The 18,074-nt window shown below is 50.0% G+C and overlaps 4 protein-coding genes and 1 pseudogene across 5 annotated transcripts in view; 1 reads left to right on the forward strand and 4 right to left on the reverse strand.

Moving 5' to 3' along the window:
• Positions 1 to 297: 297 nt before the first annotated feature.
• On the reverse strand, positions 298 to 2,911 carry LOC129356928 (C-C chemokine receptor type 9-like; annotated as a pseudogene).
• Positions 2,912 to 5,059: 2,148 nt separating this feature from the next.
• On the reverse strand, positions 5,060 to 6,813 carry LOC129356927 (melanopsin-like). Its single transcript, XM_055026470.1, is given in 2 exon segments — positions 5,060 to 5,983; positions 5,986 to 6,813. Coding segments are annotated over 2 exon segments (1,371 nt in total). The 5' UTR covers positions 6,665 to 6,813; the 3' UTR covers positions 5,060 to 5,291.
• Positions 6,814 to 8,469: 1,656 nt separating this feature from the next.
• LOC129356922 (oocyte zinc finger protein XlCOF6-like) lies at positions 8,470 to 12,554 on the reverse strand (the record flags this gene model as incomplete). The annotated part of the gene is made up of 5 exons (XM_055026462.1): positions 8,470 to 11,350; positions 11,464 to 11,587; positions 11,667 to 11,800; positions 11,888 to 12,067; positions 12,283 to 12,554. Coding segments are annotated over 5 exons (852 nt in total), but the record flags the coding sequence as incomplete, so codon positions are not given.
• Positions 12,469 to 16,761, reverse strand: LOC129356921 (uncharacterized). The gene is made up of 3 exons (XM_055026461.1): positions 16,674 to 16,761; positions 13,115 to 13,580; positions 12,469 to 12,797 (listed from the first exon to the last, which is right to left on the reverse strand). Exons 2-3 carry the CDS (start codon positions 13,538 to 13,540, stop codon positions 12,555 to 12,557), a joined length of 669 nt encoding a protein of 222 aa, XP_054882436.1. The 5' UTR covers positions 13,541 to 13,580; positions 16,674 to 16,761; the 3' UTR covers positions 12,469 to 12,554.
• A 169-nt stretch (positions 16,762 to 16,930) lies between these two features.
• LOC129356920 (protein disulfide-isomerase TMX3-like) overlaps positions 16,931 to 18,074 on the forward strand; it is an 8,973-nt gene continuing 7,829 nt past the window's right edge. Inside the window, exons 1-2 of one of the 2 annotated variants that reach the window (XM_055026459.1) lie at positions 16,931 to 17,493; positions 17,983 to 18,040. In XM_055026459.1, coding sequence (XP_054882434.1) covers positions 17,460 to 17,493; positions 17,983 to 18,040 — 92 coding nt within the window. In that variant the 5' untranslated portion in view covers positions 16,931 to 17,459. The remainder of the gene's footprint in view (positions 17,494 to 17,982; positions 18,041 to 18,074) is intronic. The other variant, XM_055026460.1, reaches the window with a different exon arrangement.

The raw sequence follows: 18,074 nt of genomic DNA on the forward strand, positions 1-18,074 counted from the left end.
GAGTTCTGGTTCTGGTTTCAGCCTGGTTCCTGGTTGACAGGAAGTTGGCGGTTTAACCACAGGTTCTAGTCAGTGCTGCACTGATGCACTTCCTGTCTGCAGGTTCATTCCGGGTCGGCCCGGTTCGGCCCGGTTGGGTCCTCCTGCGTCACGCGGTTCTTCTGCTTCCTCTTTCTGTTTTTGTTCCCATCAAACATCTGATCTGTGATGGAGAACAAAGTTCAGCTTGAAAACACAAACAGGAAGTGAACCAAGCAGCCTGAGGCGTTGCATCACTTCCTGCTGATGATCACAGACTCTGAGACTTTCATCAGTTTATTCTCAGTCAACAACACAGAAATATGTACAGGATGTTTACAGCAGCAAAGAACCGGGCCGGTCTGGTTCTGGTAGCATGTTAGCATGAGTTAGCGGTTCAGAAAAACACAAAGTCATAAGACACAAACTTTGTCTCAGTTTGGTCACGTGACCAGACGTCACGCGTTCTGCTCATCATGAAGCTTCACAAAAGTTCCTGAGAAAATCCCCCAAAACTCTGAAACCCCCAAAACAAGGACAGCGACTCTTCACAGCTTCTGGTTCTGGGGATTCGAGTTGGAGTCTGGACCGAACCGAACCGACACCTTCCAGGCAAAGCAGGAAGGTCATGAAGTCCAGCAGCCGCTCCAGGTGTCTGTGGCGGTTCTGGTTCTGTTGGGTCGCTGCAGCTCTTCCAGTGTGAACTTTGTGGTTAGGGTCGGGGTCAGGGTTGTGGTTGGGGTTGGGGTCAGGGTAGTGGATGCCTGAAATGAAGCAGGTGCGTCTCGGTTGAAGCTAAGAAACGGACGTCTCTCCTACAGCGACAGGGCCTGCGACGTGTCGCTGTCCGACATGACGGTGACGCGGGTGGAGCTGAGGGGGCTCCTGCTCTTCCCCAGGGGCGTCTTGCTGGGCCGCCCCAGGCAGCAGCGCAGCAGCCGCGCGATGTCCCGGCGGAAGCGCACGCCCACAAACACGTAGAGGAAGGGGTTGAGGCAGGCGTGCATGTAGGCCAGACTCTTCAGCACCTGGCCGGCCTTGTCCAGGGCCTTGACCTGCTCGCAGTCCGTCAGCGTCATGTTGGACGCCTGCGTGGCCTCCATCACCAGCATGCTGTTGTAGGGCAGCTGCGACACGATGAACACCGCCACCACCGCCAGGATCACCCGCATGGCCTTGTGCTTCTCGAAGTTTCGGGTGGTGAAGAGCTTGGCGATGATGACGCTGTAGCAGAAGCCCATGACGATGAAGGGCACGAAGAAGCCATGCTGACCTGCAGGGACAGGACCAGGATCTTGGTGCGGTTGCCCATGTCGGGCGGGTAAACCATTCTGCAGTAGGGAGAGGATCCGGCGGCGGCGGGCGCGGCGAAGGCCAGTTCTGGCGTGGCGAGCAGAAGGGCCAGCAGCCAGACGGCGGCGCACACCACGCGGCTGCAGCGCCGCCGCTCCAGCTGGGAGTTCTGGGCCTTGGTGGTCTGCACGATGACGATGTAGCGGTCCACGCTGATGCAGGTGAGCAGCAGGATGCTGCTGAACAGGTTGACCTTGTAGAGGGCGGAGTTGATCTTGCACATCGCGCGGCCGAAGATCCAGCCGTGCGACGCCTCGGTGGCCCACAGCGGCAGCGTCACCAGGAACAGCAGGTCGGCCACCGCCAGGTTCAGCAGGTACACGTCCGTCATGGTCTTCAGCCGCTTCCGGAGCTCAGGTAGATCCAGACCACGGCCAGGTTGCCGGCTCCGCCCACCAGGGTGATGATCCAGAAGAACGGCGGCTCGTAGCGGCTGCGGAACTCGCGCACCTGCTGCCGGTCGCACAGCAGGTCGGTGAAGTTCTCGCTCTCGTAGTCGTAGTAATCCTCGGTGCTGATGGAGGGAACCTGGCAGGGGACGAGACGCACCTGAGTTCACCTGACACGCGTCAGCGTGGAAATGAACGCCGTCAATACTCACCTCTGTCGTCATTACTGTCATGATGTCATCCATGGAGGTCATGTTTACGGTGATGAGGTCATCCATCTGGAAACAGCCATGTTTACTGCTGTGTGCATCATTTCTGCTGCAACTCTTTCAAAACTCATGTTTACTGCTGCCATGACATCATTTCTCACAGTAAAACTTTGTTTGCGTTAAAACATTGCATTCATGACACCAAACATTTCATGGCTCTGGACCAGAACACGAGACGACAGTCAAGTTTAACCCAATGTACCAACTGACTGAGGTTAAAAGCTGTGACCTTTGACCTGCCAGCAGCAGCATAAAACACAACAACAGCAGAATAAGCAGGAGGCAGTGAGCTGATAAAGCTGACTTCAGAGTTTGAAGACACATTGAAATGTTTCAGGTTCTAGAAAAACTTTCTACACATTCAGCCTCATTTCTCTCATTTCTTGCTTTGTGATGAAGTGATGAGCGAAACCCGGATGGACAGACGGACGGATGGACAGACGGACGGATGGACGGTGTGGACTCACCATGCTCGCTCCTCTGCTCTGCAGATTCTGACTGTTTGCTTCTCTTCTCACTTTCTGTCCGTTAAACCACAGCGTGACGCACAAGAGGAAGGAGCGACGCGGCGTCATGCCAGCTGGGGGAGGAGCCAACTGTCACCAGCAAAAACCAGTCGCCAATAATCAATCAGTGCTCATCTCAATCTTCATCTAACATGTTGATCAATTCATGGTTCTGATGGAGAACCAGAACCAGCAGAATGATCCAGCAGCAGCAGATCTGGAATCTGTTCAGAGTTTTAGAAATTAAACTTTAAACTGTAGAACCGGGCCGTGTAGAACTGGGCCGTGTAGAACCGGGCCGTGTAGAACCGGGCCGCGTCTCTGTCCTCCTGGTTCTGGTCAGAACTCCAGCTGCAGGTTCTGGTTTGTCATCAGATCCTGCAGGAATCAAAGTTTCTCTGATGAGAGATTTTAGTCTCTGGTTCTGGAAAGTTCTGCAGCTGCATGAAGGCCGACTGGAACCGGCTTTATGTGGCTCTGGAGGTCAGAGGTCAGCCTGATCTCTAGTCTACAGATGGAACTACTGAAGCAGAGCATTGACTCTAGATCTAGAGCTCTAGATCTAGAGCTCTAGATCTATAGCTCTAGATCTATAGCTCTAGATCTATAGCTCTAGATCTAGAGCTCTAGATCTAGAGCTATAGATCTAGAGCTCTAGATCTATAGCTCTAGATCTATAGCTCTAGATCTATAGCTCTAGGTTGTTCCTGTTATCTCCATCCATTTTCTGATCATCTCTCTAACGGGTCGGGAGGTTCTGGTTCCTCTCCAGCTGCGTTCCGGGCGAGAGGCGGGTCACCTGGACGGGTCGCCAGTCTGTTGCAACCTGTTTATCTCCATACATTTATCTGGTCAGTGACCCCTTTGATGGGTCAAGGTCACCTGGTGACATAGTGTGGAGCTGTGTATCATCTATGTCGTCATGGTAATTGAAGTTCATTTCAGATTATAGATATAGAATCAGAGAAGTTCTGATGGGATCTCTGTGACCCGGCCCGTCAGCTCCGGTTCCGGATCTGAGTCAGGTTCTGGGCTTTGACTAGACTGCTGCAGCATCTTGGTGTTGAACTGGTTCTGAGTTCATAACCCCCCCTTCCTCAACCGGCTTGTTTTTGTTCAGTTGTAGATCTGAACATGATGTTCTGCTTCACCTCCATTTCCTGTTATACACTCACACACACACACACACACTCACACACACTCACACACACACTCACACACACTCACACACACTCACACACACTCACACACACTCACACACACTCACACACACACTCACACACACTCACACACACACTCACACACACACACTCTCACACACACACACTCACACACACACTCACACACACACACTCTCACACACACACACTCACACACACACTCACACACACACACTCACTCACACACACACTCACACACACTCACACACTCACACACACACACTCACACACACACACTCACACACTCACACACACACACACTCTCACACACACTCTGCTGATACCGGGTCAGAACAGGGCCCTCAGCAGAACCGTCCCTCAGAGGTTCTGGTCCAGACTGATGTGATGACATCACACGGCAGTGATGTCATCACATCAGAGCGGTTCTGGTCGTGTTCAGAGGTTCTGGCAGTAGTGGTCTCTGGTGGTCCGGTCTACAGCGGTTCTGATGTTTTCGGGTCGGTTCCCCTCCCCCCTGTGTCTGCGGTCGCAGCTTCTCATGCGACGGCGCTCAGGCTGAGGCGCTGGCACGCGATGCGGCGCGTCGCTCTCACTTCCTGTCAAAAGAGGAAAAAACAGCCTGCCACGGCCTGGTCGTCATGGTTACCGCCTCCCACTGACACACTTCACCTCTGAGGTCAGAGGTCACGCAGCAGCAGCAAAATTATCCTGGTGACCTTAATATTTAATATCAGCTGCAGATTCAACTATTGGTTATTATGGGATGTTTCTGGGTTACTATGGAGAATTTTCAGTAAAGTTTATTTCTAAAAGGGTTTTCAGACATGAAATCACAGAAAACATGAAACCAACATCAGAAACATCAGAAACAGTAAAAATGATCCAGATGTTTGAAAAGCTTCCAGTCAGAAATCAGAGCTGAGGGCAAAACATCCAAAACCTCCGATTGGATCAACCAGAGGACCTGGAGGACCAGAGGACCAGAGGACTAGAGGACTAGAGGACCAGAGGACCTGGAGGACTAGAGGACCAGGGGACCAGAGGACCTGGATCCTGCTGCAGGAACAACCAGGTGAGACTAAAGCAGGAATAATTTTAGTTTTTATCAGGTCAACAATCCAGAGAAACTCCAACTACTTTATAAATTATGAAATACTTATTTCTACTAAACATAAGGGAACCAATGTGGGCTTCTTTACTTTTTGTCTGTAAAAACATTTGTTGCTGAAAATGTGCTACATAAATATATTCATGCATTAATGTCATGAATTAAAAACCAAAGTTTCACTGACTGAACAGAGGAAACAAAATCAAACAAATCATTTAGTTAGTTTTACCTTTGCTGTTCTTTATTCATCAATTTGAAGAAACAGAAAAAGCCATTGAGGAGGGGCGGAGCTATGACCTGGCTGCAGGGGGCGGAGCTATGACCTGGCTGCAGGGGGCGGAGCTATGACCTGGCTGCAGGGGGCGGAGCTATGACGCTGGCTGCAGGGGGCGGAGCTATGACCTGGCTGCAGGGGGCGGAGCTATGACCTGGCTGCAGGGGGCGGAGCTATGACGCTGGCTCCTGCATTACATTGGAGACAGCAGAGGTTTTGTTGCCATGGCAGCGCCCCCTTCAGGTGAGTCGCTGTCTCTCGGTCCAGACTCGATGAGACGGCTCATGTGGGCGGGGTCAGACGCGGGGTCAGACGCGGGGTCAGACGGCTCAGCTGACACCTGGGTGGATGTCCGGCGGTTGATGGCTGTTGACTCAGCTTCGCTCTCCGTCCAGCAGGAGTCGCTGTCAGAAGCTGAGGACAGCCGGCTCTGCGTCCAGCGTCCGTTGGTCCGGACCTCGCGGCCCAGCCGGACCCCTGGCGAACCGCTGAGCGTGGCGCGGCGAGACGAGGCGGTGCTGGAGCTGAACGGCGAGTGCAGGTCCTTTTCGTGCAGCCGCAGCACAGCGCGCAACAGCGGGAAGTGTCGACCAATGGCAGCTTGATACTTTGGATGCGTGATGGCGTAGATGACGGGGTTGTGGATGGCGGAGGCCTTGGCGATGACTGCAGGCACCGAGTTCATGTAGGGGGTCAGCAGGTGGGCGTATCCGGCGGTGGCGGTCAGAGCGACGGCAGAGTAGGGCGACCAAGACACGATGAAGAGCAGAATCACTGCCAGGGCCACTCGGGCCATCCGCCACTCGCCGCGCAGCCGCTCATACGCCCTGCTGGTCTCTCCGCTGCTCAGCCTCTTCACCTCGTGAGCCGCCCGCCGCACGCCCAGAACATGAGCAGGTAGCAGCTGGCGATGACGGCCAGCGGGATGAAGAAGACAAAGACGAAGAGCAGGACGGTGTAGCTGCGCACCGGCGCCGTGAAGCTCATGTAATCCCAGCTGCAGGACGTCTGCAGGCCCTCCGGGACGTAGGCGCTCCACCCGAAGAACGGCGGCAGACTCCAGCCCAGCGAGTACAGCCACACCCCCACGGCCGCCACGCACAGCCGCCGGCGGCTCGCTCCGCCCAGCAGCGCCAGCGGCCGCGTGACGGCCAGGCAGCGGTCCCCGGCGATGGCCGTCAGCGTCATCATGGACGCGATGCCGAACAGAGCGCCGCAGAAGGCGTAGAGCTCGCAGGCAAACTCCCCGAACACCCAGCGGCGGTGCAGGCTGGCCACGAAGAAGACCGGAGATTGCGTCACCGACATCAGGAAGTCCGCCACCGCCAGGTTGACCACCAGCAGGTTGCTGGGCGTCCGCAGCGTCTTGCTACGACAGAACACGTAGATGACCAGCGCGTTGCCCAGCGCGCCCGTCACTCCCACCAGCAGGATCACACAGCCGATGATGTAATGGGCATGCGCAGGAACGTCCACGGTAGGGAACGGGCGGTGTGTGGGAACGAGCATCTGCAGGGGTTTCTGCTGATCTGTGCAGTTTCCTGCCGGGGGGCCGTCAGACGCCATCCTGCAGGGACAGCGATGGTTCCTGGACCCTGATGGTTCCTGGACCCTGATGGTTCCTGGACCCTGATGGTTCCTGATTCTGGTTGGGTCTTTGGTTCTGGCCGGGTCACTGGATCAGTCGGTGTGAACGCTCAGTGGATGTCGGCTGGATGTTTGTCTGCAGGAAGAACTCTGAGCTTTTTATGTCGCTCCATCGACTGATGAGGAGCGGGGGGTAATGGAGCGAGCGCTAATACCCCGAGGGTAAATGAACATCTGGAGCAGAGGCAGCCTGATTATTTGGAGACTAATGATGTCAGAACCCTCAGTTCTGCCGATTAGGAGGACAAATATCTAAAAACAAACTAACCAGATCCAGACTGGCTTCACATTCAGCTTTAGGAACTTCTGCAGTTGGTACTAGACCCCTTGGACGACCTCTGACCTCCAGCAGAAAGACCACATAAAGGCCTACCTGAGTCCAACCTGTCCTGCGTCAGACTGGCTGACATGTCAAAGCTCTTAGTTTAAAAGATTCAAAGAAGAAAAATCAGAAGAATCTGGAAACAGATTCATGTGAAAAATGACCAACGTTTCCATAAACAATCATGCAGTTGATAAGAATCAGACAAAACATCTGCTGTGGCTGCAGACCATTGGACCAGAACCCGACCGGGACCAGAACCCGACCGGGACCAGAGCCCGACCGGGACCAGAGCCCGACCGGGACCAGAACCCGACCGGGACCAGAACCCGACCGGGACCAGAACCGACCGGGACCAGAGCCCGACCGGGACCAGAACCCGACCGGGACCAGAACCCGACCGGGACCAGAGCCCGACCGGGACCAGAGCCCGACCGGGACCAGAGCCCGACCGGGACCAGAACCCGACCGGGACCAGAGCCCGACCGGGACACAACACAAGACGACACAGGAAGTGAATAAATACAGAAAACCCAAATCAATAGTCAATGAACTTTTGTGGGATATGATGTTGCATAATTGACATGTTTTTATGATGTTTGTGGTCAAAAGATGATGTGAATTTATGGTAATATTTTTGAAAATTCTCCAAATTGCAAAGAGAAACTGAACCTCACTGCCGCCTTGGATATTGATCCAGAAGTCTGGTTAACAAATAATCAATAATTATTTATAATTAGCAGAAATTCCTGGAAGAGTCGCAGGAAGGGACTGGACTAAGGACAGGTTGGACAGATAGTTGGACAGTGTTGCTAGGTGACAGGACAGCAGGAGGAGGACGTTAGCCTGAGGACATTAGCATCCCATTAGAAGATCGATCGGTCAATCAGCTGATGGACGATTGGGGGACACTCTGGACCGATATGAACACCGTGTCGATACGAAGTGATTCTTCTGGTTTGGAACATTTTCTAAGTTATGGAAAAGCAACTAAAGAGTTAAATTACATCTTCAGAAATCCTTCATTGTTTATTTGTATTTTAGTAAATCAAATTTCCCACATCATCTACAGGTCAGTGAACACAGCAGCTTGAGGCTGTTGCTGCACATGCTCAGTTCTGATCAGCAGGGGGCGCTAACACTTTGACCGGCTGCATAAGACTGACGTGAACCAATCTTTATGACTGTCGCAACAATTTCAAGCAAAGTTGCATTAAAAACGCCAGTTTTGCATTATTTTGTAAATAATGAGATTTTTTAAAAACTTTATTTTTATTTGTTTTTAAACATACAGATATTCACAATCAAACTTGAGGGCTTGTGCAGGTGGCAGCATTCATACTGATGACGATTCCACTTTTACAGACATTTCAAAGTAAACAGATAAAAGCTCCCAGCTTTCTGTTCGAATGACGTGGAGGAACAGAAATGAACTGTTAAAGCCTTTGATATTAAAATAATCCCATCTTTCTCAAAGTTTCTGTCCCTTCTCCTTCCTGAGCCGTATTGTAAAAGTCAACATTTCCATATCGTGGATCAGGTTTATAATATTCACCAGAAGCTTCAGGGTGGAGGTTTAGACTGGAGCCAACATTTAGTCATCGCTTTCTTGCTTGCGATCAGAAATATCTTCAACAGGTACGTGTCCCCATCACTGAGTCCCTCAGGAAGTATTCCATGGTACATAGCAAGAAATGACAAATCTATGGTTATACCCATAATTCCATATATTACTCCATTAACGTCCTTCCAGAAGGTCTTCAACTCTGGACAGTCCCGGTCCCACGCCGCAGCTATTGGACGATTAACCCTAACCCTAACCCTAACCCTAGCCCCTCCAGCACGAGGACTGGGAGCCAACCAGCTTCCATCTCTGCTTTGGCGCAAAAAAATCAGATTGGATTCTTCCAGCAGAAATGGCGCCATGTGAAATAATAATATTAGCTACCACAACTGTGCGAATGACACACAGCTCTACACTACGATGTCACCAGGTGACCTTTGACCCCATCCAATCACTGAATAAATGTTTAGAACAGATAAATGTGTGGATGTGCCAAAACTTTCTCCAGCTGAACAAAAACAAAACTGAAGTTATTATTTTTGGACCTAAAGAGGAACGATCTAGAGTTATAGATCTAGAGCTCTAGATCTATAGCTCTAGATCTATAGCTCTAGATCTATAGCTCTAGAGCTGGAGCTATAGATCTAGAGCTATAGATCTAGATTCAATGCACAGCTTCAGTTATTACAACTAAAAACTAGCGATCAGCCCGAAACCTTGGAGTAGTGATGACCTCTGACCTGAACCTTGCGAGCCACATAAAGACAGTAACAAAGTCGGCCTTCTATCACCTGAAGAACGTCTCCAGGATTAGAGGACTGATGTCTCAGCCAGATCTAGAGAAACTCATCCATGCGTTTATCTTTAGTCACATTGATTATTGTAACAGCGTCTTCACAGGCCTGTCCAACAAATCAATCCTCCAGAAGCTGCTGATCCAGAAGCTGCTGATCAGAAGCTGCTGCTCCTGTTCTCACTAGAACCAGGAAGATAGAGACATAACAGCAGTTTTAAAGTCCCTCCACTGGCTCCCTGTAGCTCAAAGAATAGATTTTAAAATACTGTTGTTAGTTTATAAATCACTGAACGGTTTAGCACCACAATACATCAAAGATCTGCTGTTGTTGTATCAACCTTCCAGACTCTCAGGTTCTGGTTCTGGTTCTGCTCTGCATCCCCAGAACCAGAACCAAGAGAGGAGAAGCAGCTTTCAGCATCTATGCACCAAAACTTTGGAACAAACTTCCAGAAAACTGTAAAACAGCAGAAACCCTGACTTCCTTTAAATCTCGACTAAAAACACACCTGATTAGAGTTTGATTTGAAATGTAATATGGAACAATGTATTGTTTATTATATGTTGCATGAGTTTGTGTTTATGATGTAAAACACTTTGAAATGCCTTGTTGCTGAAATGTGCTATACAAATACAATTTGATTGATTGATTGATTGATTGATTGATTGATTGATTGAAAGAATTTGTGGTTCACAAAGTTCCTCCAAATCTGCATCCAGGCCTCAGGTGAAATTATTGCATCAGCTGACTTCTCATTAATTGATATTAAGTATCTGTAATATTTGCCAATGATGCCGTTTGTTTTTCTACCAGCATATGAATCCATAAAAATTTGTTCTATTCCTGGCTCTGCTTCCGAATCAGGGATTTTTATTTCCTTCGTAAAGAAACTTTGGACCTGCAAATAACGGTAGAAATCTTCACTCCCCACCTCATAAATCCAACACAGATCCTCAAATTTTACTAGCTGCCCATCTTTAATTATATTACAGAATGTAATTAATTAAATATGGTGACTCCCTGTCTGGTCCATCTTCTATACTTGAGTCTATCGATGCTGGGAGGAAACGCGGGTTTTATGCGATTGGTACCTGGGGCAAACCGTCCAGACAGCAGAGGGAACAAAGAAAAATAATGACAATTTAATGCAAATGTGGGACTTTTAATTTCATTTTAATTTAGAGCAACTTAGCATGAAAAGTGTCATTATTTACCAAATGACGTTTCATGACATCAGTCATAAAGACTCGTTCATGTTCATGAATTGTCATGTCAGTTTTGTCAAATAAAGTGTCACCCAGGTGGCTAGTGGAGCTCTAGCTCCCCCTACAGGGCGCATCCTTAAAGACACAGTAACCCTCAGCTTTGTCTCCAAGACCAGGTGTGCTGGCCGGGGTCATGTGACCATGATGATGTCATCAGGGTCCTCTGGAGCTAATGCTGCTGTTTCTCAACTCTTCTGCTCTGATACCCAGGTGGGCAGGTCCTCCTAATGCGGCCTCTTCCTGCTCACCTGGAACTCTGACCCAAACCTGCCCAGGTGTGCTCCAGGTGTGTTCCAGGTGTCCCAGGTGTGTTCCAGGTGTCCCAGGTGTGTTCCAGGTGTTCCAGGTGTTTTCCAGGTGTTTTCCAGGTGTTTTCAGAAGTTACAAATTTTCACTTGATAAAAGAACTTTTTTTCACGTCTTTATTTTCATGTCCAGTAAAAGTCAGAATATTTCGTCCAGGTAAACATGCAAGCAGCACCTGGAGAGGTATCGGGCCAATCAGATTGCAGGGATCAGGGAGGGGGGGCGTGGCGTCTTCGCGTGTGTTTCAGCAGCAGCTGGCGGTCCGGGCTGGAGTACTCACACAGTTGGCATGGAAACACCTCACCTGTGTGATGGCGGCGAGCGTGGAGGTCCAGGCTCTTCTTCTGGATGCTGATGGTGATAAACATGGTCAGGTTACCATGGTAACCAGCAGGCGCAATATTCAGACAGAGGAACTAAAACACAGACGGGTATGAAGTGGGCGTGTCTAACAGGTGCCTTACCTGCTGTAGCCACAGAGCTGACAGCGATACGGCTTCACCTGGCTGTGAGTCCTGCTGTGTCTGAGCAGGGAGCTGCGGTCGATGGAGGCGTACGGACACTCGGCACACCTGAACGGCTTCTCACCTGGGCAAACACAGGAACAGCTTCCTGAGCAAAGGTCACCACCCAGGTGGGCTGCCTGCGTCGGTCCCAGGTGTGCTACCTGTGTGAGTTCTCAGGTGTTGCCTCAGCGAGGCCTTCAGCCGGCTGCTGTAGGGACAGTGAGGACAGGTGAACGGTTTCGCCGCTCCGTGGACGCCCAGGTGTCGTCTCAGAGTCAGCTTAGAGGAGAACTTCCTGTCGAGGGAAACACCTTGGTGCTCAGGTGTGGCGGCCAGGAACCCAGCTCTGGCTGTAGTGGTGAATTATGGGTAATGTAGTTACCTGTGGCACAGAGAGCAGGTGAGGCTCACCTGCTCCTCATTCCTGATTGGTGAGACGACCTGGGACGAACCAGACTGGCACAAACTGGTTAGACTGGGAACAGAGCTGCTCGGATCACATGCTTTCTGATTGGCTGTTGGCCCGGGGAGATTCAGAGGTCGACCAATAGGAGACGCTCTGCTGCCAAAACAAAACTCAAAGTTTTCAGGATTAGATTTGAAACGAGATGAAACTCAATAAGGTTTTATGCTCCACCCTAAACCATCTGCTCCACCCTAAACCATCTGCTCCACCCTAAACCATCTGCTCCACCCTAAACCATCTGCTCCACCCTAAACCATCTGCTCCACCCTAAACCATCTGCTCCAGACACCTCTTGATGTTAAATGACTCACCCATCAGGAAGCTCCGCCCTCTTTGTGTCTTGTGGTGCAGTCAGCCGGGCCCTCCACCTGTCTGAAGGCCAATCGGAACGCTGAGCAGCCAAAGATCCTCCACCCGTCCTGCTGCTCCTCCACTTCCTCCTCCTTCCTCCTGCAGCGCCTCCTGCAGTGCGGCTCCAGCGCCTCCCAGCTGTCGGCAGTTCGGCCGCAGCGGCTGCAGCCGAAGCCGCCGGCGGCTCGGTGCGACCGGACGTGGACGTCCAGCAGGCGTTCTGACGGGAGCGTCAGGGACAGAGGGGACACGGCAACCGGCCTGGGGGCGGAGCCTCGCCTGCCCTCTGGTCTCGGCCGTCGGCGGGCGGAGGTCTGACGGAGGAGATGCGACAGAGTCCCAGGGTCATGAGGTGGGCGGACTGGGCGGACTGGTCCGTCTGCTCCAGGGTGGAGGGAGGCGTGGCGGGACAGGACAGCTCCACTGGCGCCCCCTTCAGGGGGAACATGGAGGACCCCTCAAACAGAGTGCTGACCTGCAGCACCGCAGAAGAAGAAGGTCCAACATGGCCGTGTTACCTCACAGGTGTGTGTGTGAGTGTGTGTGTGTGTGTGTTACCTCACAGGTGTGTGTATGAGTGTGTGTGTGTGTTACCTCACAGGTGTGTGTGTGTGTGAGTGTGTGTGTGTTACCTCACAGGTGTGTGTGAGTGTGTGTGTGTTACCTCACAGGTGTGTGTGTGTGTGTGTTACCTCACAGGTGTGTGTATGAGTGTGTGTGTGTTACCTCACAGGTGTGTGTGAGTGTGTGTGTGTGTGTGTTACCTCACAGGTGTGTGTGTTTGTGTGTTACCTCACAGGTGTGTGCCACCTGAAGCCCCTCCTCTGTGCTGATGTCACAGGTGGGCGGGCTCATGCCGCCCAGCATGTCGTAGAGCAGGAAGTCCTCGTCTTCGTTGCTGTGCTTGGACTCTCCGTCCAGACTCAGCCGGTAGGGCGACTCTGGCTCCGCCTCCTCCTGGCTCACCTGCTGACCGTCGGGTCCGGTCAGGCAGGTCAGGGCGGCGGGGTGGTGGCGCAGCAGAAGGTGGCTGCCGATGGCCGCCTTCAGGCCACAGGTGAACTGACACACCTTGCAGCGGTAGAGCTCCACCAGGAAGGACTCCACCTGCGACAGACCCTCCACCTGCTGGCAGTACAGGCTGGAGCTCATGGCTCCGCCCATCACCTGCAGAGTCACCGGGCTGATGTCACTGTAGCGCTGCGCCACCCACGACATCACTGCCGCCGCCGCTCTCTGATTGGCTGCCTGCGGTCATCTGGAGATGATTAAAGCACGTCAGAACCAGAAGCTGGACCAGAGTCAGAACCAGAACCTGCCTGGTCCTGCCTTCACAATCGTCAGGGGTCAAACTCCAGAAGATCCCAGAGCAGATGCTAAAGGTGCCCACAGTGCCCCCTGCAGAGCGCTGTGGTTCTGGTCCTGATCCTCCAGAACCTCTCATGCAGGCGGGTCCAAACGTTTTATTGAGGGCCAAATACAGACAAACAAGCAAAGGGCCACAGACACTAGAGGGTGACATTCAGTCTGTCTCCACTAGGTGGAGCTTAGCGCTCAGGGCTTTCATGCGCATGCAGCTGTTCTTTCCTTCTAGGTTCTTGTTCAGTGGATCCAGATCAACTAAAATGCCAGTTCTGCAGCTACAGGGTCACTTAGTTCATGAAAAAATCAAAAGCACTCTTCTCTTTTAAAACTGGTCGATTTCTGATGTCAGCGCATAAAAGCGCTGCAGCAGCACATCAGAGTGCAAGAACATCCCCGTCTTCAGCGTCAGATTGGAGAGCCTGAAAATCTTTGTGGGTCATTCCTGGAGCTTGAAATATGTTGACAGTTTTAATAAGAGTTCATCACATCGCTCAGCTGGACAGTGTTGGCACACACTAACCCTAACACTAACCCTAACCCTGGCACACAGCGCTTCTTGGTGGATTATACAGTTCATCCTAACAGCCTCACCTCTGCTCTCTTTTACCTTTGCGCTCGCCCGTCATGACCGGAGTCCATCTGTTGTTACTCCGCAGAGCTTGTCCCAATTAAGCCCCATCTTTTCAGCTGCCTGTATGCAGCTGCGCAGTGTCTGTGGCGTCTGAGCTCTCATCTCATGCTATCCAGTAAAAATCAAAAGCACAAGTTTTGTCTCTCAGATGAAGTTTCAGGGCAGCTGACAAGTCTTCTATTCTCCGCACGACTGTGTTTCTGAATGAGCTCACATTGTTGAAATCAGACACTGTTGTTGGACACATTATGTGTGCCTTTGATGAGGAACTGCTTTATGAAATCACCGTCTGAAAACGGTTTGACGTGCTGGGCAATAAGTTTAGCGACTTCATAACTCGCTGTTGTGGCGTTTCCTGTATTTTATTAGCACAAAAAACCTGCTGTTGAGCTAACAGGCTAGCTGCCATTTGCTTGACTTTCTGTGTTTCCAGTGTGCGATGTGTTGCTCTATGTTTGGTCTCATTATACTCTTTCATCACAGCAACATATTCATTGCAAATCAAAGTCCGTTAATTTCTTTGAAAAAGTTAATCTTCCCACCGTATTTGAAATGTCCTCCACTCACTTGCTATTTTGCGTTTCTTCGGTGTTGCCATTTCTGGTGACTCAGTAAAAGTTTTCCTTGCTTAATGTTATTTCTGTGGCTGGCTCCATCTAGTGTTGAAACTGAGAAGTGCAACAGAGTTGAGCTCAAGCTTTTTCCATATTCAGTTATATTTTCAGAGTTTGCTATGGGCCAATAGAAACTGGTCCGCGGGCCGCAGTTGGCCCGCAGGCCGTAGCTTGGACACCCCTGATCTAATGAATCCTCAGATTGGATTTCCTGTTGATGATGATATACGTTTATTTTGTGGCGGTGATATTGAACATCTTCTCTATGAATGTGTGTAAAGTTTTCTGTTATCATGTTCATTACTGGTTTTTCCCTAATATTCCAAACTTACCTGAATTTCCTAAGAGAGACATTATTATTATTATTGGGACTAAAAATAAATATGAAAGGCAACTAAATGTCATAATTTTCTCCAGCTGAACAGAAACAAAACTGAAGTCATTATTTTGGACCTAAAGAGGAACAATCTAGAGCTATAGATCTAGAGTCAATGCTCAGCTTCAGTTATTAGAACTAAAAACTAGAGATTTTATCAACCTTCCAGACTTTCAGGTTCTGGTTCTGGTTCTGGTTCTGCTCTGCATCCAGAACCAGAACCAAGAAGCAGCTTTCAGCATCTATGCACCAAACATCTGGAACAAACTTCCAGAAAACTGTAAAACAGCAGAAACCCTGACTTCCTTTAAATCTCAACTAAAAACCCAGCTGATTAGTTTGATTTGAAAAGTAATCAATTAAAAATGTAATGATGGAACTTGACTTAATATATTGTTGATTCTATGTTGCAGGACTTTGTGTTTATGATGTAAAGCATTTTGAAATGCCTTGCTGCTGAAATGAGCTTTACAAATCAAATTTGATTGATTGATTGATTGATTACTATCCAGGGCAAGTTTTCATTCATAAATGTGGTTTTCTTAAACCATCTTGAGGAACTCTGTCGCCTCTTCTCATCTCTAAAATTCAAGGCCAAACAATCTGAAACTCGATGTGGTGTTTTGTTCTCTGTCCGTATGGATCAGCCTGGTTCGGCTTCTTCGGGTTTATCAGGTCTGTGTTCATCTGATGCTGAGACATGTTTGTTGAATATGATGGTAATAAAAAAATAAATAAAAAAATGTCAGTCAGGTTCTGCCGGTGACCCCTGACCCTCCCGCTGACCGAGACTCAGAAAGGCTGCTGCAGTTTATCATAAAACTTTGATTTAATAATCATATAATTCAGTTTTCATCCTTTAAGGAGCCATTTTATGACAGATTCTATAAAAGGAAATCGCATGTTTGGTTTTGATTCATATTTTTTTCTAGTATTTACTTTCACCAAACTTAATAAAACATGTTTTTGTTAGTGAAGCTGTTGGATCAGTCTGGGATATGAAGGATCTATTTACTTCAGCGGAGGCGCCGAGTTACCGAGCGGTGATCCGCCGGTGCATTGATATGAAATCAAGTCCCGATCAACCCTTCATTCATTCTGGAACAATCAGCTCAGCAGAAAATGAACTTTGACTTATGATTTATGACAGAGTGATCATCTCTCCGGGATGAAGATCTCTGGTCTGCTGCATTAACAGGCAACGGTTCTGGTTCTGGATCCCGGTGAACAGAACCAGGCCGATCTCAGTCCGACCCGGTCCAGGATCCTGACGGACCCCTGGCTCGGTGCCGGACCTGCAGCTCCGAGTTCCGGTTCGGCCCGGAAATGGGTCTGCTGTTACCATGGACACAAAGGTGGACTCACCTGCTGCGATCCGGTTCTGGAGCGTCCCGGTTCCGATCCGGATACAGAGGAACGAGTTAGATCGAAACCGGAAGCTGCGCAGACCAGCTGCGCAAGGAATCCAGTTTTTTTTTTACACAAAACTTTATTGAACTTTTTTTAAAAAAATATTTTGTGAACGTTATTATATAAAGTACAGAAAATATTATATATATGTATACATTGAATTATTATGACGTAATAATATGAGCTGAAGAAGAATTTTAACAAATTTATTAAAATAACTGAGTCTTTCAGGTTCTATCAGGACCAGAACCGGATCTGAAAAAAAACAGAACGTGTCTGGATCAGAACCAGAGCAATCAGCCAATCAGAGCACAGCCCAGTGGAGCCTTGAAGTAACACAAGGAGAAAGACAGGAGTCAGTTTGTCCTGCAGCCTCCTGACCCCAGAAACAGCTCAGCATGACCCCAGCCAGCTGCAGCACCACCCCAGCCAGCTGCAGCACGACCCCAGCCAGCTGCAGCACGACCCCAGCCAGCTGCAGCACGACCCCAGCCAGCTGCAGCATGGACCGAGCAGAACCTCCCCTGGATCTTTCCATGTGATGATATGAGGTTATAACCTGGATTATCTGGAAGCCGCGAAGCTAAAACAGCAGAAATGTGATTTGTGTTTTTGGGCTCCATCACACCGGGCTGTGCTGCCTGCTGGTCATCTCCTCTTACTGCTCAATAAAGTTCTGACCCGGTTAATCTGAGGGATTAGCTGCCTCAGCAGATTAGCTGCTCATCTGCTGCAGTCGACATGGCGGCCCAGAGGAGCTCGGTTCTGCTCGCAGGTACGTCCTCCACTCACCTCACTGGTTCTGGTTCTGGACTGCCCGGCTGACAGAATCAGAACCAAATCCAGACAGAACCTCTGGTGGTTCTGCTTGTCTACTAATATAAGGTCAAAGGGCAACAAATGAGTAAATGTAAAGACACGTGACTAAAATAAAAAAACATTTTTGTCACTTCTGGTTGGTCTGTTTGAGACCAATCAGCCAATCAGAGCTCAGTGTTCGGGAAAACACTCAGAGTGAGACGTTTGTCTGAACTGAACATCTATTGACCTCCAGAACCCATTTCAGAACCAGCCCAGCTGGTCCAGATGGGTCCGGATCTGGACCTTTAGTCAATGCTTCAAGGTTCACCAGGTCACCAGACCTGGAACAGGTCGCCAGAGCTGAGGGAAGCATGGAAACCGGTCCAGAAGCTCAGAACCTCTGCCACTCCAACGGCCTTCTGCTGGTACCGGTTCTGATCATGTTTGTCCTGTGTATCCCCAGGTCTGTTGCTGGTACCGGTTCTGTTGGGATCAGCCTTTGTGGAGGAGCTGGATGACACGTAAGTCAGAACCAGACATGGAGTACAGTTCTGG

Source organism: Poeciliopsis prolifica, unplaced genomic scaffold (assembly GCF_027474105.1).
Source record: "Poeciliopsis prolifica strain line A6 unplaced genomic scaffold, Auburn_PproV2 SCAFFOLD209, whole genome shotgun sequence".
NCBI classification, from domain to species: domain Eukaryota; kingdom Metazoa; phylum Chordata; class Actinopteri; order Cyprinodontiformes; family Poeciliidae; genus Poeciliopsis; species Poeciliopsis prolifica.